Genomic DNA, 25,463 nt, shown 5'->3' with positions numbered 1-25,463 from the left:
ATAAAGAAATGGGAAGACTGAACAGTCATCCCGGTACCACCAAATGCCTTCCTCATGGCACTACTGTGGGGCTATGAGTCATTTCTTCTCAAGCGCGTAGCACAGTATAGGGCAGAGGAGGTACACATTGTAAATTAACTGCTATATTATTCATACCCATTATCTGATACCTGGTTTCCTGACTCATATGTGGGGTACAGCAAAAAAAGGAATGAAAGCACAGCAGATATTCAATTCAGAGTTTGGCAACTTTTCCTTGGGCTCAGGCAATCAGAGTCTGATTATTCCTAGTAAGGTTAGCCCTTGGGCAGCAGAGCCAAATTTAGGGAGGACATTGGACCCTGCATAGGTTATAGGACCCTGTATAGGTTATAACAACAGAATAGGATGCACTAGGTAATGGAGAGAGAATCCTCATCAGGACCAAACTGGGGACTTGGTCCCAGACACAGGTGAAATTTTATGGGTTACCTGAAACACAGGACTATAGTGAGAGATCAGCAAGGATGCCTTGGAGCAGAGGCCAAGACAGGGGGTGGGGATGGGGGTGGGGATGGGGATGGCTTAAATCAGTCCTGCCTCTGATCAGGAGAACCCGAGAGAGCCATGAGCAGGCTGAGCATGCAGCTATGGGTCATGTGACACCAAAGGTAAGGGAAAGCTAAGTCAGCCTGGCCCCCAACCATACTGCACGGGCTACTGCCCTGCCTTGCCTGGGCCTCATCATGTGGGTGAGCAAGCAGGCTGGCACCATGCCCTTGCTGAAGGCAGGCACAGGGCAGGTGACTAACCCCAGGAAACGGAAGTCAAGCTGTCCTTCAGCACAGCCCATGGTGCAAACCTCTAAGGCAAGCCTCTAAGCCTCCAGGGCCCCAGCAGTAGGGCACCCGTTCTCTGAGCAGGTAGCCTCGATTCACACAGCACGATAGCCATAACATAGCAGGAGATCCACAGAAGGCTTTTAAATGTCTATTTTTTAAAGTGGTTAGCAAAGCAGGAGAGAGGACTGTCAGAGATCCACAATGAAGAGTTTAATCCTGCGAATCAGCAAAGAGATGAACGGAAGCAGAAAAACAGGAGAAGGTGGAAAAGGCTCTGGGATTTTGGAAAAGGGAAGCCAAAGGGGGTAACAAGAATAAAAAAAACAAAACAAAAAAAAAAAAAACCTGTCACATATCAGAAACTGCTCAAGTCGGCATTTCAGTTTTCTGTGTAGATGCTGCTTCTTAGGCATGTTTCTTTTCCCTAACAGAAATGCCCAACTCCTCTATGCCCTTGATAAATTTTTTACTTGTTTTTAACTCTAGTTCAACATCCCCCCCCCCCAACTTTAGACAAACCCACCCCCTCTCTAGTCCCTGTGTTCATTAGATGCAATGTTTGTAGTGGTGTATTTCAAAGTACACCATAATGAATCACAGACTATGTTAGAGCCACCCATCATTTCCTTGAGGATTTTTATGTTTGCATCTTTCAAGGCACAGTACAGTTCCTGGCACCTGATTGGTGATCAATTTATGATTGCTGAATGAACAGTGAATGTAAGAATGAATAAAGGAAAGAAGGAAAGAAGGGAAGAAGGAAGGAGGAAGGGAGGGAGGGAAGGAAGAAAGTTCCTTTATGACACACACACACACAGGGCACACAGAGGGAAAGCAGGGAGTGAGACTAAATGTGCCTTAGCATGTCACACATGTCAAATGGGCCAAGCTTAGCACTTTGTTTGAATGCATGGAAAAGCAGCGTAATCAAAGTTGGCAAAGTATAATGCTGTCTTAAAGAGCTACTTCCTGTGCCATCCTCTCCACTCAACATGTCATTAATCTCCTTTATTTGACCCCTTCTTCAAATTATGTACTTGCACCTGATGATTTGGCACATACAGCCTCATTTAAAACCAATGAAATATTCTTAAAATGACCTCCCATTGGATTCTGCATTATTTCAGTATTTTATTCTTAAAGTACATGGTTCTTAATGTACATAACCCTGCACACATTGATTTTTCCTCCTCTCCCTTCCCCCAACACACATCTCTCTCCCTTCCTCCCTCTCTCTCTCTCTCTCTCCCCGCCCCCCTTTCTTGGAATTATCTGAGTGACTCAACACAGATTCCATGCTTTGGGTGATGACTTCCTCCTCCACTGTGCTCTTGCTTCAGAAACACCACTGAAATACACCCAGTTCTTGACCCAGAACTTGGGCCTCCTCCTGCCATATGCAATCCATCAGACTGTGTTTATCCATGTCCTGAACAGCTCCTGAGTCTATGTTTGCTCTCCCAATATACTACTACCTTCATTAAGCAACCTCCATCTCTAACCCAAATGCCCCCAGCGCTTTGTGACTGTCCCTCTCAAGGTCACCTGTCTCCCTCCTTTCTCCTGTTAATTCTTCAATGCTATAGTCAGTGGGGTCTTCTTAGAATTCAAACAAGATCATATGCCTAGGGTCCTCTCATTGTTCTTAGGTCAAATATCAAACTTGTTAACACAATTGCTCTGAATCATGCTTATTATCTGGGCTGGAGCTATACTGGTTTTCTATTTGTCTCTTTGCATAGGCAGGTTTCTTTCTTTTCCAGCTACCACTCCAAAGAAATATACCTTGCACAATACTGCTTCAAAAAGAAAGTTAAATCCTGAACTCTGGATAAAGAAGGTCTTTTTTTTTTTTTTTTTTTTGGTTCAGCATATTGTATGTCACTGACATAAAACACTGTGTGAAGATAAGTCTCAGGGAAAAGGGCCAGGCTGGCACAGTACAAGAGCAAGTGATGGATGGAAGAGCCGGGTGCCTAAAAGCACTTCACTTCACTTTTCTAAATGTGCCCTGTCAACACGAAGGGAACAGACCCAGTAAGGCTTATGTTAGTAGATGCACAATGAAGGAGAATATTTATCTTCATGCTCTTGAGCTGCAGACCATTCAACGTTAGAAAACACCACCAAGACTGTCTCCTAACATGCCTGAGGGCCTTGGAGTGGGGAGGATTCTGACTTAATGAGCAAGTTGCACCATCTGTCAACAGGACTGCTGAGCAGGAATTCAGCAAACACCAGCTCCCAATACCTCAGGAGCAGCACACTTGGGAGCCATATCTGTAAGATGTAGCCCCTGGCTCAGTGGTCAAGGAACTATACACACCTAAGCTACTTGAGCTGAGTGACAGGTGTTATCTGTGGGTCCATGTTCACAGTCCAGCCAGCCTTGGCATTTTCTATGTGGGTGCTTGATGAGCCACTGAAGAGGAGAGGCACTCAGCCTTAAGCAGGTTCTAGAGGGCTACCTCTGTCGCCCTCTCTAACACACAGACTCGTCGGCATGAGGCTGCAAAGGGTCCTGTTAACAATACCACTGATCAAAGCATTCCCATGGCTACGGATGAAGGAAAAGAGGAGAAAGGGGGAGAGTCTGATTTCTGTATTTTCCTTATGAAATATGTGAACTTTGAAACTGAAATAATCTAGGGGAACAAATGTTGTACCTAGATTAGTGAAAGAAACCTGGGGACTGCTTCTATTTTCAGTTTTAAGCCAATAATCTTACCAAATGAATTGGAAATTATCCAAATGGAGAGTTTCCTCTGTATAATCAGCCACCCTAGAAAATCAGGTAACTCTTTATCTGTATTTCTATAGCTCATTTTACCTACCAAGTTTAGAAGTTTACCTTCCATGTAAGGATTATCCCCTCCACACACACTTGGATTGCTGGCCCAGGGTGTGGCACATAGGCAGGCAGGGTGACAAAGTGGGTTCAAGAGTCCAGTGGCCTGAGGTTTGATTCCAGCTTGCTTCATTACCCAGGTGAAATTTTTTTGGTCATATTTCCAAATTTCAGTTCCATCATTTGTAAAATGGAGATTAATAATTATCTATACCTTAGAGATTAATGTGATAAAATGAAACAGGGGGTATAAAATTCTTCACATTATGCTTAATACACAAGAAAAAGTCATTTGTTGACTTATTCTAATAGATAGTCAATTGCTTAAAATATCGGCCATTCTAATATCATATCTTCATAAATAATTTGTTTGGGGTTCTCTTCCAGAGTCATGGGGACATCCTGATTCCAGATAATTTATTCTCTTCAAAATCCCCTTAATGTGGATTTTTTGGTAAACTCTGATACATAGATATCATTGAAAAATCTAAATACAATGTCTACAAACTTCTTGACTGTTAGCTTTCAGTCTTTGTCCTCATTTTCCTTTGTAACCATAGAATCTTTCACAGGGCTTGGCACTCAACTCCAGTAAATATTTATTTAATGAATAGAACATTTGTTGAATAAATCATGGAATGAATAAAGTGAGTGGACAAACTAAATAATCACAAGCAATTTAACTCAGTTTGTTCACCCAACCCAGATTTGGGACTCAGAACATTCTCGTAGGGTAGAGGGGTGTGACCTTTGAGCTGGGTGTGGGGTAGAATTTTCCTGGCTTTCCTTCGATGCTGCTGTGCTCGACATTTGACATACTTTCTGGATTCCCATCACATTATGAATACCTATTCTATGTATATTGGTTTTCTTATTGTTGCTGAAACAAATTACTACAAATGTAGTGGCTTTGAGTAATGCAAATTTATTATCATACAGTTCTGGAGCTCTTAGGGAGCGGAAATCAAGGTGCAGCAGGTCTGTGTGCCTTCTGAAGGCTCCATGGGCCACCCATTTCTTTGCCTTTTCCAGTCACTAGAGACCCTGCAAACTTCTCAGCTCATGACACCCTTCTTCCACCTCCAAAGCACATCAATCCAACATTAACTTCTGTGGTCACATCTCTTTCTCTCTTAGTGTCTCATATCAGGGCCTTGTGACCACACTGGGTCCTAGATAATCTGATATAATCTCCCCCATCTTCAAATCCTTGACTTGAGCATGTCTGCAAAATTTCTTTAACCATATCAGGTCACCTTTCCACAGGTTCCTGGGATTAAAATATACACACCTTGGGGACATCATTACTCAGCCAACCTATTATGCTTGGAGTATTTCCACCTTTTGTAATCAATCCCAGCCAGGTAGAATCCTGGACTTTCCATTTGGGTGGGTGGCTGGGCATGTGGCTGGGTCTGGCCCTTCATGTGTCTGAGACTTTGGTTCTGAAGTGAACAACTGAAGCAGCAGGTCTGGTATGAAATCTATTTTCTGGCCATGGGGGTGTCAGAAAGGTACAGCTTCCTGGACACCATGGGTCTAATGCCCAATCTGTATAAGCAATAGGATCTGGCTATTTCGATCCAGAATGGCAAGAGCCAGAGTCTTTTTCAGAGCAGTAGCATAACATATTCTTATAAATATAGCCTTCAGTTCTAATTCTTTGATCCACCCTCAGATTCTGTAAGCAGTACAAATACTTTAATGAATTTCTATTCTATTTACATTAGTCTTGGAGAAGTTCTGCCATTTACCCCTTAGGGCTACAATGGTCCTAGCCTCCTGTTCTAGGTTCGAAGAAGGGCCTGCGTGGAGATGACTACAATATTTCCAGAACACTGGAATAATCAACAATATCTTGGGGGCACTATTTAGGTGCTGAGCACTTAGTTAAATGGCTCTGAAGAGATGAAATGAAATCATTCAAATCAAGGATTGGAAAACAGAACCACCCTTAGTAATAGTAGGTGTAAGGGGAAGGAGAGAAAGAACAGAGTCTATGGCATGCTCTTTGAAAACTTTGATTTTCATTTTCTCCATCTAAACAGACCAGTGCACATAGAATGCTGTTTATGAAGGGATAAGAAGAGAAATTTTGATTATTGATGCTGGTCAACAAGGACGCATCATTTGGTATTTTTTTTTAAAGCACTTTACAACCATTAGTTGTTTATATTAAATTAAATAGTCTAGGAATATCCATTAGTCTAGAAAGCAAAAGTACATCTGGCTTAAGATTGCTTTTCATCCCCCTCCACATTCATCCTCTGCATTATTTAGAACTCACTTGCCATGGCTTTTAGTTCACCCATTTGTAAGAGAAGGTGGCTTTCAAGACAATGTATTCCCAGTCTCTATTCCGTGTCTCCTACTTGTTTGAGAGCTCAGTTCAAATCCTGACTCTGGCAGTCAGCAGCTGGATGACTTGGGCCAGTTACTTAACCCCTCTGAATCTCACTTTTCTATCAAATGTAGCTATTTACTCTCAAGCTGACTTCTAGTCAGGTTATCTAAGTGTGCGCTATGATGGCAAATCTCAGAGTATAGATTCAGATCTAATTTCAAATCTTACCTTAGATCTTAAAAGCTGTGTGCTCTTCATTAAGTAAATCTGGGTGCCTCTGTCTCCTCTCCCAAATCATGAAAGTGGTTATTTTTATCCCCATTTTATGGATTAGTAAACTGAAATGCAGAAGATAACATACTCAAAAGCTACCAGCATGTAAGGGGTTGAGAAAATGGTTGTAAACCCAGTTCTTAATCATTTCCAGTGAAAACTCTATGGCTTCTCAGAGCATTTAAACATGTTTTGCGTTTTAATAGCTAAATAAAAGGGAACCTAAATAAGTACTCCCTCATAGGGTTAAAAGATTAAATGATATAAATGGAGAGCTCTTTGTACAGTGCTATTAGCTTCTAATACTATGAGCAGTTAAGTGCCTGTTTGGAATGGGTGTTTGGAGGGAATTAAGGAATTATCAAATGAAAGAATGAAATCAACTTCACAATTTCCCACACCCCCACTCTCTCCCCTCAACCATCTCTAGTGCTCTGAAATGCTCTGTAAATAAATATTTAAAAGCTGCTCCTAGTAACAGAGATCAGATTTATTCATTGCCTGAGTTCAGGGATAGGAGAAGGAGAGACTAGGAAAACACGGGAAAATTTGGCAGTGATGGAAATGGCCTACATCTTGATCATGGTGGTAGTTACAGGACTGTACTCTTTTTCCTCAACAGAGGACTCAAAATGAGTGCATTTTATTTTACATATATTATGCCTTGATACAATTGATATTAATTATGTTATATATACTCTAGACAGGAGTTAGCAAACATTTTTTCTGCAAAATGCCAGGTAAGTAGATAACTTGGGCTTTGTAAATATAGGATCAACATCTTGGCTCTCCATTGTAGTGTGAAAGTCTATACATAAGAAGTGATCCATAAATCAATGGGTGTTGCTGTTTCAATGAAATTTTATTTACAAACCAAAATTTGGTTTCATATAATTGTTATGTATCATGAAATATTTTACTGTTTTTTGTCCCCGAGCATTTGAAAATGTAAACATCACTCTTAATTCCTGGGTTATAAAAGCGAGCAGTGGGCTGGATTTGGTCTGTAGTCCATCATTTGCCAGCCCCTGTTCTAGAGTTCAAAAAATCCTCTGTCCTGCAGCATTGTGAAATTTACCTTAGTAGCTTCTCAGTGCAAATGCTGTGTCTAAGAGGGCTGGGACCCCAGCTGCTGTGGTCCCAAGGGGACCTTGCCAGAACCCACTCCCTCTGTGGCCAGACTAAGTCTTTACTTCTTGACTTCAATTTCCCCATCTGTCCAGGAAGGATAGCAATCATTTCCCAGAGCCCTGCGCAGCTCATTCAGCTTGTTATTTGGGAGAAAAACACTGTATCCAAGTGCAGAAGCTGATCATGGCCTTGGTTATGAGTCTGCCCTGTCTCAATCATCAGGGGGAAAGGTTTGATTTCTCAGGTTGTCATTCCTAAAATTGCTTATTCTCCAGGTGATGTTCTTATTTCTGAATATGGTCTGATCTCCATTCCCAGAAGAGGAGGGTTATTTTTTTTTTCCTAAGAAGCTGGCAGCAGAATAGTACTCTCTGAAAGCTTGCTTCTTCCCTGCCAAACTGTCATCCCTAGCACGAGCCATCCCTTTGCAGAAGGTGGCTTCCCACCAGAATGTTTACTCTGCCAGGCCAGAGCAATCCCAAGCTCCTCTAACAGCAAAGAGAGCTCTCGCAATCCAAACAAGCATAAACTGAAATTTCCTTTTTTGGTTTCTGATAGTGGTAGGTGCTTAAGGAATCATTCTGGGGTGGTAAAAACTGCCAGAGTAACCCACAAAATATAGTTCTGAGGTTCTGGAAGCTTCAAGGCTTTTTAAAATTTGAATATTTCATCTAAAATTTAACCAATCCTTTATGGAAGAAAATGGCCTATCTAGCTGCCCAGTTTATTCTTCCACCTGTTGGAAGCATTCGAATCTAAGCTTGTGTGAGGGAGGTCACTCTCTTTTTCTGTAAAGGACCAGAGAGCAAATTCTTTAGGTTGTGCAAAGTAGTACAGTCAACGTCACAACTACTCAGCTCTGCTTGGTGGTGAGAAAGCTTAACTGTGACCAATAAAACTTTATTCTCAAAATCAGGCAGTGGGCTGAATTTGGCACATAGGCTGTTTTTAGCTGTGCCCCTGTCTCAGATATAGTATTTCTAAAAGGAACTAAGTGGATCAGGGAAGGGGAAATACAACTTAAATCAGCAGATTCTACTTGTCAGGATGTATTAAAAAGTCTCATCACAGATTGGGGAGTAAAGTTCATCCAATCAGCATGCTGGATTTGGAGTGGGACAGGATGTACAAGTAGACTAGGTGAGTCCTGAGCAGGATGGATTTTCATCTATGAAGACAGATGGGTGAGCAGTACAGGAGACAGGAAGACCAATAGGGCACAAAGGAACAAGACATCACTGCTGGCTGGACAGATCAGTCCCACCAGCACTCACAGAGAGGAACCTCTGGCTGAAAGTGGGAGGACACATGGGCTTAACCCACACCTGGTTCAGGTGAGTCAAAACAAGCAAAGGAACAGGTAAAAATGCATGTAACGTGTCTTCACTGAACAGTGAACTGGCAAACTGGAGAGAAGTTGGAAAGATTATTTTATGGGATTTCATGGAAGACTTTTAAACACCTATTTTAACAATGTGGGATTTTTTTTTTTTTTTGAGTTAGTGGGAGGTACTGAAGATTTCTAAGCTTCTAGTACAATGTTCTCTTCAGAACAGGAAGCCTAGAGACTCTTTCTTTTCAAAGATGGCTGGCTGCATCTCACCTGTTATAAGTGTGATGTTACTGATAACATTAAGACATTATCTGCTTGATGAGAATGTTCTAGATGTTTACTTTCATGTCATTTAATAATTATGGAAAAAAAACACTCAAGTGTTATTTTATCCTCATTTTACAGATTAGAAAACTGGGATGCAGGGGAATTTAACTTACTCAAAACCTGCCTCCTTTAAAGAGTCAGAGTATGGGTTTAAACATAGGTATTATTCAGTCTCCAAACCATAGGGCTGCTCAGTGCATTTAAACATATTTCTCTACTTTAATTGTTAAAACATTTTTAAACTTTACTTCTAAATTGTCACTGCCTCAATTGTAATGTTTCTCCTGGCCAAAAATCCCTAATCCTATGACCATTTGTATCATTTTTTTATCTAGTAATTATTTTTAAGAGCACTGAATTAATAATGAAGAATTTGTAAACTTAAGTTTTGTTTAAATTTCTTCCAATCTGAGCCCATTTTGGCATAACATTATGATTTTCATGAATGCCATATCTCTCCCATCTAAGTATATATAAATCATTTTCACATTATTTTGCTTACATTTTAGGTGGACCTCATTTTAATGCATATAAACCATATATTTATCTCATATGAATTTGGAAACAAACCAGAATATTAGCAATGTTTGCATTCATAATTAATGTAATGGTTTCCAAATTATTTAAAGTTGGGTTATGTTAGTATTACTATTTTTAAAATGTACTCAGATGAAAATATTCTTTTTAAAGGATTATGAAAAAATGCACTGGGATCTAATAAGCAATTAATAAAAGAACCCATGAATGCAAAAGGTGATGCTGTTCCAAGAAGGTTCTCCAGTTCTCAGTTACATGTCCTTAAAGATATTAGGTCTCATTAAATCATAGAGATCTGATAGCAGGATAAACAGTGTGGGTCTATCTTTAGCTTCTCAAGTTCAATCACTGTGAGAGAAACAGGAGTAGGGGTTTAGTGGATTAGTCACAACAGACCATTAATCTCTGCATTCTCAGTTGTAATCCAGCCTCTCTCTACCAACGTGACTGGGGGGAAAAAAATCTCACCAAAAGACCCAAAAGCTCAGAAAAGCCTAAAGCCGGCTCCCTAGAGACATACCCAGGTCACAGTTTGCTTGTCTTTACTTAACATCAACACAGCATTTGTCATCTGTCCTGTTTCTTTTTGGTTTTTCTTTTATGCCTTTTGCTGAAATTCTTACATCAGATATATTTGAAAACAAACCATGTCATCATCCCAGGAATAGGAAAGCATTTAATTATCATCTAAAAAATCCTTTCTCTCAAGTGAATATTAAACATAAATCAAAATTATGTTTTCATGTTACAAATGAATTGAAAAAACATGGTTAAGGTTACCATGTGCTCAAATTAATATCCCAAGAAGACTGGAAAGACTAAACAATGAAAAGAAAAAAAAAGTATTCATATTTCAGTAAAAATGAGTAACAGTTTTAGAATGCACAGACTAAATATTATATCTTTTACTATAAATGAATTGGAAGATGATACCTAAATTCTTTATTGCTCTGGCCAATAACCCTGCATTTCTTAATGTATCAAGGAGGAAAAATGATAAGCAAATCCCTGAATCAGAATTCTGTTTGTCTCTATTTCAAGGTTAGATTTTTACTGGGTGACACAAGTAATACACATAATCATACATACTGGAGGCCTCGATAAGTCTAAGTTCCTATAGTTGTAAAAGGAAAATATGTGGCATTAAATTTTTAAAATAATTTTTAAAGAAAAATGTAGCCCAGACTCAGTAATTGTCTCTGAAGCTCATTCTAGGAGAAGGCATGATTGTCTTCCTTCTTATTACCTTTAAAATATTCCCTGAACATCCTAGTTTCCCCTAGTGAATCAAATTCAACCAACCTTAACTGATTATGTGCTATGTACAGGCATTGTGCTAAATACTTTCACATGCATTGGCTCATTTAATCCCCATGTTTTACATGATATTGCCAAATTCCTTCCTAATTTTGCCCAATGTGTCTTTTGTTCTTCTACCTTCAGCCATAACAACAGAAAAACCTAGCATTTATCAAATGCATTCTATGTGCCAAGCACCAGGCCACATTTTAAAATTTCAATCTCCCTTGACTTCAAAGACACATTCTAGTACTTCCAGTGTACAAATGAGGATACTGAGGATCAGTCAGAGATGTTAAGTAACTTCCCAAGATCATAAAAGGACTCTCAGTAGAGTCAAGATTAAATGGTAAGACAATATGCACAGTTTTCAACACATGCTTTTATGTAGAAGTCAGTGATGACCCCCTCCCCCCTGCCCTGGCCCCACTTCTTCTCAGGGTATAGTAAAGGGGCTACATGTCATCATCCTACAAGTAAGAGTCTGGGTTATTCTGTTACAATGCCTTATCTTATTCTTGCCCATCTAGAAAACCATTCTCCACTTTTCCATTCACTTCAGTCTTGAAAGTTCTTCCTGTACTTTTAATCTTGCTGCTTTGATTTTTCAAAACTGGAGAAGTTTAGAATCAACACAAAGCTTGGACCATTTTCTATAAAAGTCTCTTAACACCCTAAGGTTCCCAAGTTAGAAAGTGATCCTCAAATTCCCTATTCCAACATTCCTGTTTAAGAGAAGAAAACTGGTGCAATGTCCTACCCACTGCACAGAGCTTGCAGGGGCAGACTAACCCCATACGACGTCTTCAATCCTAAAGTTTCACCCCATCAACCTAGCTGGGGTAACTTATTAAAAAAAAGTTCCAGGAAAAACACTGAAATCCCTAAATTCCAAACCCAGCTCTTAATCATAGCTGCTTGTCTCAGATCAAATTCATGGAGTAAAATACTATCTCGAACTCCAGTGCTATTCCATTTTTTGTTTGTTTGTTTGTTTAATAGTTTTTAGGTGTGGATCACTGTTGGAAGAATCTGTGAAGGTTTAATCTTTATATATATGCTTACTCTCCCAAGGAATTCAAGTTTATGTCTGGAACCTTATAAATAGGCTACACATTACTTATGATAAAATCACAAAGAACTTCACAGTATGTGACGCAGTAATCACAATATTAGGGTTATGTTAATGAAATAATTCAATAGAAATAATTATCTGTAGACCTAAAAACAGATGTCAAAAAATAGGATGAACTAGCAACAAAATGGATTGTTCAAAACTGGGGGAAAATATAAATGTTAAAAAATTAGATGAATAGACTCATTATGGAAATATAAAATGAAAATCATGGGCATTAAAGTGGTAGTTACTAGACAATTGTTCAAACCAAGTTCCCTTTGCTCCTGGGCCAAAGGCAAGCCCTGGGACTATTCCCAGCTCCTTTGCAATAAGAGATGTCCCTGTCACTGACTAGAAATGATGTACATAGCTTCCCTTCCTGGCCTATTAGAACCTCTCCCATGATCCTCCTCCAGACTTTCTTCTCCATCTGTTGATTGTTGATGTCAAGGACAATGTAGAAACCATGTTTTGAAGGCAATATAATTTCCACCAGCCTTGGTACTCCCTAGTAATTACAAAAGTTGTTTCTCCTCTCCTTTGTCCCCTTTACCAAGTGCCCACCCCCATCAGAGGAGTGTGGCAGGGGTGGGGTTGGGGAGAGGGAATGAGAGATATACCAACCTGACAATTCATGTGAGTAAGAATCCATGATTTCCTGAACAGCTATTACCAGAAAGAGCCTTGGGGAAATATTTAAGATATAATGTAAAAAAAAAAAAATTCAGTACCAATATTTCAGTTTGGAAAAGTTATAATTTCAAACTCTAGTAAACAAAAGATTGGTCTATGGGTAATTTCTTATTTTTTCCCTAAATTTTAACACTCTTGTAACATATTTAACATTAAAATAAATTCAGTGATTCCCAAAATCACTCATGTTTATGACCCTGAAACACTTTTGTATATACAATCTCTGTCTTGCAAGGAGCAATGATCCAGGAAGAACATCTCATTTGAGTACACAATTAGCCTAAATATCCAATGCACAAAAACAACTCTCATTCATTAATTTGCTCAACATGCCTTGCCCTTCGATGTGGCAAAATACAAGACTGTACCTGGCTCAGTCAAGCTCTAGTTCCAGCAGTTCTAAAAGCAGAGAATAAAAAAATAAATAAAAAGGTGGCACCAACTTGTGCACCAAAGATTATGTGTGTGGCTGTCATTTAGCCACTACAATACTGAACTAAAACAAACTAATAGGTCACAAAGAACTGCTCCCCAGTGGAAAAGCAGGGATGAAACTTGTTACAGATATTAAAAATAATGACTTTGCTATGTTTTATTCTACAGGGGTTCCAGTCTTTGCAACATACAGCTGGTGTCATGATGGTGCATTCTGAGACTTAAGAGAGCAAGTGACATATTTCTATTCACACCCAGGCCATACAAAAGAAATGTAATACTCACAAGATGCTTTTGCTTTCTCTCAGTATCTTCCTGAAAAATCGACTTATCTAATCAGAAGTTAACAACAAAACTATTTTCCCCAGGTCCCCCCACCCCATTTTTTTCTGTCATTAAAATAACAAGTGAATAAATGGTAACAAATTATCCACCTCACCATTTCCTCACAGTTGTTAAGATCAAGAAGGTGATGACAGACGGAATTTGCACTCAATTTTTTTAAATTCCTAGACTCTCATCTCTTCTGTCTGGTAAAATCTAGTCAGCTATATCGCTGCTTAGTTCCAAAAGGGCCAGAGAAGTAATGTTTTTTGACAGGAGACTGAAAACACCATAGAGACCGGTCACTTCCTGTCTTGCTCTGCATCAAGACTAAAGGGTAGGGCAGGTTCTCCTGGGAAGCACTCTAATTCCATACTAATTACAGCACAAAGAAGTGGTGGTTTCTCCCAAGCTGAAAATCACCATATCCTAAATAATCTCCTCTAATAGGAACAGAGATGACATATAGAAAGGAACAACAGTGAACCCACGGATCCTTAGTGGTCCCATTTCAAGTCCACAGTATGGTGTCATAGAACAAAAAGGAGACAGAAAACATTTTAAACAATTCTAAGTGTCTCAAGCAAGGACCGTTGGTCAAACAAGGCTGAGTCTGAGAAGGAAACAGAAAACGATCAAATATGTTGTTCCCTGGATTGGTTTCCTTTCTCTCTGACTCTTTGCACATTTAAAAAGCTTCAGGCAGCAGAAGGAAGAGGGAGACAGTCTGGTCTGCTTCAGCTCTTCCTCGATTGGCCTTAGGTCTTGTCTCCTAGCCTCCTGAGAAGTCTAGAAAGCAATTCTAAAAAAAAAAAAATGACTCCTTCTTATTCATTTATGTATTAATTTAGTCATTCATTATTGATCAGCTCTGCATTCCAGGCACTGGGTTGGGCAATGAGAGAAAAAAAAAATCCACACTATTTGCATATCACTAGACAGAAATTATACCAGGACAAAGATCATAGCTATTTTGTTCAGTACATTTAATTGTATGCCTGGTCCAGTACCCGACTTCATAGGAGATATCTATTCGTTAGCATTTGTGCAATGAATGGACAAACACATGAAAGGGTAGAAAAAAATTGAAACCGCCATGCCTGTTACTTTGTTATTTCCAGAGTCCTGTGAGATATTTGTCATTATCCCAACCTCACAGAGCAGGAAAGAACTATGCTCAGTCAGTAAGTGCTGCCATCAGAACTGTTTTCCTTGAGGGTAAAACGTAGCTGTGTATGCAGTGGGGGAAGAGGAGAGCGGAAGGGAAATGTGTTGACTCATATCCTTCAGTTAATGTGTTTATTCCAACTCTGGCATTGCTGCCAAATGTGTTGCAAAGCCAGCAAGACTTGGCTCTGGAAAACTCACCTGAAAGTCACAGGCTTCATTTCCTACTGCCAGCCCCTTTAGCCACTGGGCATGAAGTATTAGACAAAGTTAAAGATTAATTTTGCATTTTTTGTGACAAAAGTGTCACCTCACCCAGAGCAGGAGGCAAAAGCATTTGTAGGCTGTCTGCTCCGTAACCACCGATAATCTCTCTGCTGCCATCCTGATGGCACCTTCATGCAAATGTAATCAAACCCAAACACTGGCTGTCCCATTCCCACCCCAACCTTGTTAATAAAGAGCAATTATGGTTTTGTTATAAAGGTGATCCTAGGCCATTTCTCATCACCCAGCCCCCTCAACCCAGCCCAACTCCAGCATGCTAAAAATCTCTTCAAGTTCTGGGATGAAAACCATAAAAAATATTATAGGGAATACTCAATAATCAGACCAAAGTAAGATGATAATTGACACATTGCAAAATCCAAAGTCAGCCAATAGATTTCTGGCTTTTTTTGGTAAAGTATAAATACCTAGCAATAAAATAAGTAAGGAGATAACCTCTATCATCTATATCTGAGTTGTCTCAAAAGCTTTTGAGAATTCACCTGGAGCCAGATACAAACACTGAAAAATGACCAGTGATCTTGGTCAAATGGAGCATAGGTGGAACAGAGCCAGAAACTTCACCCCTGACTGGTCAGTTCCTAATGAAGAGAAAGATACAAACTTCATACTTTTTTGGGCCTATAAAGGAGGACTCTTGCAGGGCACAGTGGCACACACCTGTAATTCCAGTGGCTTGGGAGGCTGAGGCAGGAGGATCACAAGTTCAAAGCCAGGCTAAGCAATGGTGAGGCATTAAGCAACTCAGTGAGACCCTGTCTCTAAATAAAATACAAAATAGGGCTGGGCTCAGTGGCAGAGAGCCCCTAAATTCAATCCCCAGTGCAAAAAAAAAAAAAAAAAGGAGGCTTCTTCTGCACAGAGGGACATTATTATATGCAAGGCATCATGGCTATTGAAATTGTATCTCCTATCACTCTCGACCTCAACCTCACCCACCACACTCCACTCTAGCTATTGCCATATTGCCCTCTTGACCAGCGCCTTAATCCTCCTTTGCCTTTGCAAATGTTGTTTCTTATGGTCATCCCTTTCCATCACACTCCTCATCAGACAAATCTTTCAAGCCAACACTTCAACATCTTTCAAGCCATAGCTCAAGCATCTTCTGACTAACATGACATACTCTTACCTTTACCCTCTCATCTCCAGGAGGAGTCAGATATCCCTTCTCTGTTCCCTTCAAACACTTCCTGTATCTTTTCATTACAGTACTTAACACATTCGATTGTAACGATTATTTTTTACATTAGTCTCTTATTTGATTACCAAGATTTTGGAGGGCAAGTTCAGTGTCTTGTTCATTCTTGTTAGCTCCCCAATGCCTCAATAGTTCAGTATACCCTCAACAGGTGTTGCATGATTAGGCAGACAAAGGAGACATGTTCATTTTACATCTCTCTAGTCACTCTCTAGTAACTGAAACATTGAGAAGGTGCAATGGGTATATTATTCAGGGTACCAAGAGCATATTTTCCCAAGTGAACATTTAGTCTATTAGAAATGAGAGTTGTGCAGATTTTGGGAAGGTAAAAATGCTGCAAAATACTTGGTATTGCTTCAAGCATCTGTTGTGTGTCAAACAGTGTATCTACTGCTTGGCCTAATTTATCTTCGTGACATAAATGCATGTATGGGTGATTGGTTTCTCTTGGCCTTCGTCTACTGTTAAAGACATTATTGTGATTATTCATATACAAACTGAAGACAGTTGCATTTGCTTAACATGAAAATACTAAGTCTCAAATATCAGGGTAAATCAGGGTCACAGGAGAGATGAAAATGCTCCCCTTTCTCTTTTGTTTATTTGTCACTCAAAAGGCTGGTTGAGCTAATTTATCTAGGAGGCTAGGATGTTTTTCAATAGGTTTTTGTGTTTTGTGATCAAGAATAAAGATTAACAAGGGGAAAAAAACAGTATGGCTTGTTACAAAGTATAAAAATATTTTATTAAGTTGCAAACAAATCTGACTATGTCACTTTCCTACCTCCTCCTTTGCTTCTCATAAAGAAAAGCTAAGGTCTAGACTGTTCATCTTGGCTTGCAAGCTCCAGGTTATTTGTTTATTTATTAATTTAGGCTGCACTAGGCATCAAACCCAAGGCTCTGAGTATGCTAGGTGAACACTTTACCACTAAGCCAGTCCTTATTTTTTGTAGTCCTATCTATAATGACTTTTTCATCCCATTACCTCCATATGCCTAAATCACTGTACTTCTCATATTTTGCTTTTTTACAAATCTCCTACCAACAAACATACCGCTCTTGACTCCTGCTATTCCTTCCTGCTTTTCTCTACTCTATAAATCTTTCCTTTCCCCACTTGCAACCACTGAGCTACTTACACTTCCTTTGTACTCCCAGAATACTTTGTGCACACCTCTATGATATAACACATACTATCTTGTAAATATGAAGAACCGGGTGGTGTTCATTATTGTGATTCTAGTCTGTGGCACACAGCTCTCAATACTTTGCTATTTGAACGCAGAATAAAATGACTAAATAATTAATTGGCATTTACAAGAAGTGGTTCAAAGTGTCAACAATAATTATTATTATTGGCATCAATCATAATGATGATAATGAAGAAGATGAACTAAGAATAATTTTGTGGAGACAGCTTCAATTCACTGATGACCACATGCCAGACACTATGAAAGAAATATCTTATGTACATTTTCTCCAGTCCTTATTTTACAGATGAGGAGGCTGAGGCTCCTAGAACCCAGACGACTTTCCCAACACAACACAAAGAGTGAAAGACAAAGTTGTAATTCACAAGTAAGCCTGTCTTAGTTCCAAAGCCTGCGCTTACTCTCATATGTTATATATATAATTTGGTCAGTCATATTCCAGATACTGAGCTGGGTATTTTACCAACAGTGCTTTGTTATCTTTATAATTTCCCTATAAATACCACAACCTTGAGTGTTATTACTTTCATTTTAGAGATAAAAAAGCAAACCTCTCTCTCCCTGTCCCCCAAAGAACTGAACATTCTGCAATTTAAATAGGTTACAGACTATGCAAATTCAGCACTTACTGGAGACCTTGCAACACTAATTTAAGATCCAAAGCAATGTTAGAATTGCAAACAAGTTTGAACCAAGTTCAATCCATTGAATCAATGCAAGGAGCCATAACTTAAAAATAAAAATCACAAAGAGAATAAATATGTTAGGACACTCCATAATCTCTAATTCAATAGCTCCCTACGTGGACTCCTCCCAACATTCCAGTATCTCCCCAAGTGAACACTTGATTTCAGCTCTTGCCTCCAAACATACTGTTTGTATATGCTATTGTCTGTAGACACACCCATCCCTCTTCCTTTCCCATCTCTTACATCCAGAACTGTAACATCCATCTAATATCCTCCCTCTCCTTCATTACTTGATTTCTCTCTTTTGTAGAATGTATGTCCTGTATTAAGCAATGAAGCATTACTCTTATTGCTCTCTATCAAAATACACTTTGGAATACAACTTTTATAATTATAAACAATTAAATGCTATCTTATACCCTCCTGTATCATGTGTATGCTTCTCAACTTTGCTTTTACAACTCTATCTTAAACAGGGTCAGTACATAATATATAAATCCACAGATACTCTACATGTGCGATGCATGACGAATGGGATCATGTTCTGATGTTTCTTTTAACAATCCTCTAGAAATAAGCAAAGCAAATATAACTTTCATTTTACAGATGAAGAAACGAGACTGAGAGGTTAAGATAATTGCCAAAGTCACATAGGTGATTAGAGTTGTATTATAGAGTGGGTCTTGTGACTTCCATATTCTTTCTGTAAGGGCTTGCTACCATACCCATATGGTACCTAGGTCTCAGTTCTGAGCTAAACTCTAAATACAAATATGTAAACTTTAATCTAGTTAAGGTTATAGAAACTGACTTCCTCAATGGCAATCAAACCTCTCTCCTCACCCAAGAGAATGAGTCTCCACATTGCTATTTCTTTTTTTTCCCTTGGGAATTTATATTAGGACAACTCACTTTACTCACTGACCAGTGCCTGGAGAGTTTCATCTAGGATGATGGTTATCTGTTTATGACTGGCTGTCTGAAGTCACGTGAGAAACTCAATATAGAGAAATCACATTATGAATGACAGTATTAGATGAGTAGTGTGGGTAGGGTTCATTTGCATTTAATAAGATATTCTATTTGAAGTCATATTGAATGCAAATGTGTCATTTTGTAAGTACTTTAAAGTTGGGTCTACACCAAGTTATAAATCTACAAGCAGAATAAAGAAAATTCTGCTGATCTCCTGGGTATTGAGTACTACATGGTTACCAGGTAATTTATTAACTTTCCAGACTGCATCTCAGTAGTTGGTTCACAGCTTTAAACTGGGTTAACTTCATGATGATGCACCAAAGCCTAATACAACTGCTCTCATTTGTGTGAGAAGGAAAATTAGAGATACTTCAAACTTTCTGGCCAAGGCATCCTTGGAAGTAGGATTCATGGTCAATGTTATAAAATGTGCTTGCTGATTTTATAACTGATGTGGAAGAACACACAGCTCTACTCTACATTAACCAAACCTATACAGTCTCAGATTTGTAGAAATAAAAGATAAATTGATATACTATGTGTCAGGCACTGCGATAAAGAAAATAAATAAATAAATATATATATATATATATATATATATATATATATATATATATATATATATTTAATTATATATACACACACATATATATATAATCTCATTTAATCCATGTAACAAACTTGTGGGATGTGTACTATTGTCCCTTTTCTACTTACACATAAATAAATTAAACTGAGACCATTTCAATATTCAGATTAGATAAATATTCTGTGCTTATAGGAACTGCTGATTATGAGATGCAGGGGAATCTGGGTGACAGTTTCATCCACTGAGTTGACAGGTACAACAAGTCAAATACAATCTCAATTCTAGTCTCATACTATAGTTTTTTGCTTTAAACTTCATTTCCAAGCTCTTCTAAGACTTACATTCAATGAACCCAATTTATTCTTTCAATTAGAAACATCAAAATACAAAAAAATTAAAACATTTCAAAGAAATCTTGAATCAAACATAAATGATATATTGAACTTTCACTATTAGACCTAGGCTAAAGCTCTGTGGACTTTCATTGCTTCATCTACAAAATTACCCCAAGAATTCTACAATAAAAAAAAAAGTTAAAATATCTGCAGATATATTTAAAATGTGTAAAAGCACCACACAATTTAAATTGTTATTGCTACTATTATGAATAAACTGATGAAGAAGTAAAGTTATGTAAGAGAGGAAATAGGATACATTGTATGAATTAAATCAGGCAGCTGTCTTTTTGACCAGGAATTTCTCTCCTCATGCTCAATGCTCATTCATTCTCGCTGATCTGAGCTGCTTTTGTGGGAAAGGAATGATTCTCTTGCTAGCACAGAAAAAAAAAAATCATTCTGGTTCACTCTCATTCTCTCTCTCTCTCTCTCTCTCTCTCTCTGTGTGTGTGTGTGTGTGTGTGTGTGTGTGTGTGCGTGTATCCATTCCTGGTCTCTTTACAGATCCTGCTGCCTTACATTTTCAGTAAAATAAGGTCTAAATTTAATGTGGAGCCAGAAGAGTTCCCTGCTCATGGCATTCCTTCTTTAAGCTCGTTGTGTTGTCATTAAGAGGCCAATATTAATATGATCTCTTGGAGGAAGGACACACATGCTACCTACCCAGAAGCTAGCTAAGCCTGGCCAAGCAGACCCTCAGTCTCATTTAACTAAATTACCAGTGCAGAACCATCAGTGTGCCAAGCCCAGGTAGCTGTACATAAGCAATATCTACAAATAAACATAGTAAAAAAAAAAAAAAAAACTCCTGGGGTACACTTTTAATTTGGCTGGGGGTGTGATGGAAGAAGAAATTGGAAACTTTGGTTAACAAGACACTAAGCAAAAAGCTCAGAGTGTTACTGAAAGCAAATGCCATCAAATGAAATTCAGTCAATATGCCTTCCATAGGCCAGAGCTATTACCAACATCTTCCTTCTGTAAAATGTTTATACTGCAGATTTGGGCTGGTCTTTTCCAGTTGTGTGTTCCTCCATAATGAATTCCACCCTACTAATGCATCAATCATCAGTGTCTGGGAACTCAGTGAAGATGAACACCCATTTACTGGTCAGGGCAACTCATTCTAAGATGGTGAAGTGCTTTGTTTTTTATTTATATTTTTTAATTTATGATTTAGTAGAGCCTATGATCACAAGTTTATGTTCCTTTTAGTAAAGCTCAGTCGTGAGCAAATTAAAACTGCAAATCATAGAAACAGAAATGAAAGACCCACTAAACTCTCCCTGAGGCATAATTATTCAACCTTAGTGCTTTGCATTCCTATATATCCTAATGCTGTCAGATAGGAGAAGAAAGGAGACCAAGTCCCCAAACTGTGGCAATTGTGAATCATGATTATATCACTAATCATAATTCAGACATACACAGGCATCACTTAATGGGTAGTTTTGCTTACTGGAGGAGGAGATCACTTTGACCATGGAGAAAGAATGACCTTTTGAAGTTAAGTTTATGGATGTATAAATACAGAGTACATGTCTTCATAAAGTGCAAATTAATGCAGATCTTCACTAGGCATTTGGAATGCTAACCTAGTTTCCTGTGTTTAGCTAATAGCTAGCAATTTTGCTTATACTTTTATCCTCTCATTACACAGCAATGATGATTATTTAGTAAATACATGCGGAAAGCCACAGGGTTGGTAGCTCTACTCCTGGGTTAGAAATAACCCCTCCTAATGTTCCCATTTGAATAATTTAGTTGCTGATACACCAAATCAAATACAGCTATGACAGGTATCCCACCAAGACTTCTTTGGGAGGCTAAGCACAGATTCCTCAACTTGTTCCCCTATGGCATTGCCTGGCAAAATTTAGGGCAAGGGCTGAGGAAGAAGAAAATGCTAGGGGAAATCTAGAGCCTCAGTGAATGTTCCCCTTTTGTTAATCTTTAAGGGACTCAGATGGCTTGTCTGATTGGAAACTTATTTATGATGCTAGACAAGGGGGTAGGCAAAGCCTATTTAATTACTAGTTAAAAAAATGTTCTAGAACAAGAGAAAGAGGTTGCAAAAGACATGAAGAAGAAAAAGAAGTAAAATGCGGCCTTTTGAGATGTCACCCTGTCCATCCTTGGACATATGATTGATATAAACCTTTATAGTCATCTTGGGAATTTTACTCGTGGATGCATTATAGAATAAAAGTGTACCCACTAGAGAAATTGGGGTGATCCCAGGTACTTTTTCTTGTCTGTACAATATACAACATCACTCACTACAGTATTACAGAGGAATATTATAAAATATTTCTTAGTAGGATGGGAAAGCCCCAAACACTAATTTCAAATAACTGATTCCCAACTCCTACATTATGAGGAGACAACTGAAATTAAGGAATGGTAACTGGAACTAGGTCCAGGTAAGCGTGGAACAAGGGTTTTTAATATTCAGAATCAGGTCTGGTTTAGGGGATGGAGACTGGAAGGGCTAAAGGAAGAAACAGGAAACATGTCTCTCCATCCCCAATGCTGCTTTAATGGGTTTGCTCACAGGGGCAAGGTTCCTGCTCTCTTTTGGTGACTTCATGGGAAGTTGGCTCAGTCCCCAATTCTGCAGAGGGAATGCAGGCAGAAAGGAGCACAGCAAATGGGCTTCACTCTGGGTGCTTAAACAGCAGGTGTGAAGGGAAATGGAGTGGGTGCTGGCCAATGGGAGGAGCCACTGAACTGGGGAATATTGCTGGTCCTGGGGCTTTTCCTCACTGGTTCCCTCCCATCCTGGGTTTCCTGCACCAACAAAGACACTGCTCAGAAATCAGAATCCCTCCCAACACATGACCCTCAGGGGCAGCCACACACAAGCCCTACCTCATTTATCTCAACACCCTGGGTTCTCATCTGCTTCTCAAATCACAGGCTGGCACAAGTAGCCTGAAATCAGTGTCTGAGCCAGCACATCTTCACTACTGGGAATTAAGGAAGATCATGGTCTAAAGTGGTATTGGTGATATTGTTTCAGACGGGTTTTTCTTTTATTTGTGGTGGAGGGGGGCGTGCCACCAGGTTTCAAACACCTCCATCCTTCCGTATTTAGGGAAGGCATGGAGGATCTCTTGGGTCCCTGATGGCATTCCCCAGTCCCGCATCCTCCCGCAGTCTCTTGAAAGTGTCTAAACATCAGGGCAGGGCTGTTCGTCCATTTTGCCAGACAGGAACCACCGAGTTTGGGAACTTTGAAAGCCAGGGGATGGGGTGGGGGTTGCCAAGGCTCAGATTTCGGCGCCAGAGTTCTCAGCCAGAAAAGCAGTTGAAAATCAACACCCATCTGCCTCTTCTTTTTAAACCCCCACCTCCTTCTCCTTTTTTCCCTTCCAGGGAATCCACACAGATCCTACCCTCACCAAACACACACACACACACACACACACACACACACACCCTTTGGGCTTGGAGGGTTTTGATTCTGAAAACAGCAAACCCACAGAAAGGAATGGGTCTGTAACACCCCTCCCTTCCCGCCTTATGTCTACACACAATAAAATCTCATACATTCCAAACATCACAATATCAACCAAACCCGCCCCGTGACTCCAACACGTCCCGTACCTGATATGCAGACGATGAAATTGGCTTGAAGAAGAAAAAGCACCTCCCAGACTATTTCCATCCTCTGATTCTCATTCCAAGTGCATCACTCGACGGGAAAACAGGGGGGGAAGGGGGGTGCCCGACACGGCACACATACACACACACACACTCCCGAGCGAGCGCACACTCGCACTCCCACCCGACAGCCGGCCAGGGACAGTCACCCCCAAGATCAATATCGCAGTTTGAATTGTTCCAGCAAATCTCCCCTCAGGCTCGACGGATGTGCGCCCCAGATGTGCTGACACATGTCCGATGCCTCGCTGTCTCGGAGGTCTCCCCACTCGCGCGTCTCTGCTCCTCGCACCAGTGGTGGAAACAGCACTAGCAGCGGCGGCGGCAGCCACCTGAAGCCACCAGCGCTGGGCTCTTCCTGCAAAAACGAGACCCCGATCCGCCAGGCGCCCCAAGAAGACATAGACGATAGCCCCCCGCCGGGCCGCGCCGTGCAGTTCCGGGCTCCCGGCAGCTCTTAGCTCTCTGGCTAAACCCAGGCAGTCCGCGACAAGTTGCCCTCGAAGTCCGCGCCCCTCACCGGGGCATGGTCAGAGGGTGGCTTCTCCGCTCAGGGACGTTCTCCTCCTGCTTCCGGGGGTGGGAGGAGGAGCAGACACAGCAGACAGACAGACAGAGAAAGAGAGGCAGGGATTATTGCCAGAAACCGCCGGCCACCGGCAGCCTCCGCCGACCCTCCCTGCTCCCCAAGTCCGCGCGCAGCCGGCCGCCTCCAAGCCGGGTTGGGGCCGTGTGTCCAGAACCCCGAGCGAAACCGCTGGGCGCAGAAAACCGGGGCGCGTTGGGGGACCCACTGGCTCCCTACGTCGCGCGCGCGCGCTTTCTGCTCCTTTGCTATTTTCCTGGGCTCCCCAGAACCCCCAGTTGCCTCGCTTCCATCGCCCGCAACTAGCGCCGCCGCCGAGATTTTCCGCAATGCAACTGCAGGGGTCGTTATTTCCTCGCCTACGGATCCCGACGCTTCCCGATTCAGAGAGGAGGAGGAGGAAGAGGAGGAGGAGGAGGAGGAGGAGGAGGAGGGCAGGTGGGGGCGGGAGGCGGAGGAGGAAGAGGAGGAGGAGAAGGAGGCTCGGCCAGGTGAGCGTTCTCACAGCCGCCTGTAGTCCCAACGTCAGCTGGGCCTCCGGGCAACCGGGGGCGGAGGCAGAAGTCCAAGGTGGGGAAGTGAGGTTTAACCCGGCCATAAGGAGGAGGAGAAGGCTGGGCGTCAGAGCTTGAGGCCCTGGCCACTGCCTCGGCCCCAGCCCCTGGCGGCCGCCTCTGCGATCCGCCCCCCCGGCTGCCTCCGTTACCCTCCAGGATCTTTGAGTTTCTCCTCTCCTTAAAAAGAACTTCGCGCCTGCTTGTTCCGCGCAGGAAACCCAGGCGGGACTCATCCTGGGAGTGCTGTGCTGTGCTCTCCCTCCGCTGCGGAATATTGGGGATTTTTTTTTTTTCTGCATAATTCATTCCCTGCCCTCTCCCTTTCATCCCTCTATTGCCCCCTCCCACTCCTTCCCCCTTTCTGCTCTAGTGCCAGAACACTACTTACCCCAGAGTTCTCCTCTCTGCAGGTTCCTAAACCAGGTGCAACTCTTGCCTGCAAGTCCCTCACTCCCTCCTCCCGAAAGGGGAAACAAACGTCTTTCTAAGTCCACTGGTTCCAGCAGCGGTTGCTACCAACTGCGCCTTTACTCAGCTCTGGGAGGATCCGAGACTTGGAAAACCGGGCCTTCGGGAAACGGCTTTCCCTTCTTGTTTTTCTTTTACTCTGTTTTTCTTTAGGGATGCTCTAGTGCTTTGGAGGTT

At 40.9% G+C, this 25,463-nt stretch overlaps 1 protein-coding gene across 1 annotated transcript in view; it reads right to left on the bottom strand.

Moving 5' to 3' along the window:
- Window positions 1-23,679, bottom strand: part of Ca10 (carbonic anhydrase 10) — a 466,152-nt gene extending 442,473 nt beyond the window's left edge. Inside the window, exon 1 of the mRNA XM_027924743.2 lies at window positions 23,619-23,679. Within this exon, the coding sequence (XP_027780544.1) occupies window positions 23,619-23,679 (61 nt within the window). The remainder of the gene's footprint in view (window positions 1-23,618) is intronic.
- Between the last annotated feature and the right edge of the window lie 1,784 nt (window positions 23,680-25,463).

The sequence above is a fragment of the Marmota flaviventris genome, chromosome 17, assembly GCF_047511675.1.
Source record: "Marmota flaviventris isolate mMarFla1 chromosome 17, mMarFla1.hap1, whole genome shotgun sequence".
NCBI lineage: Eukaryota > Metazoa > Chordata > Mammalia > Rodentia > Sciuridae > Marmota > Marmota flaviventris.
Note: the sequence above shows the minus strand (reverse complement) of the source record. Positions and strands in the feature narration are given on the sequence as shown.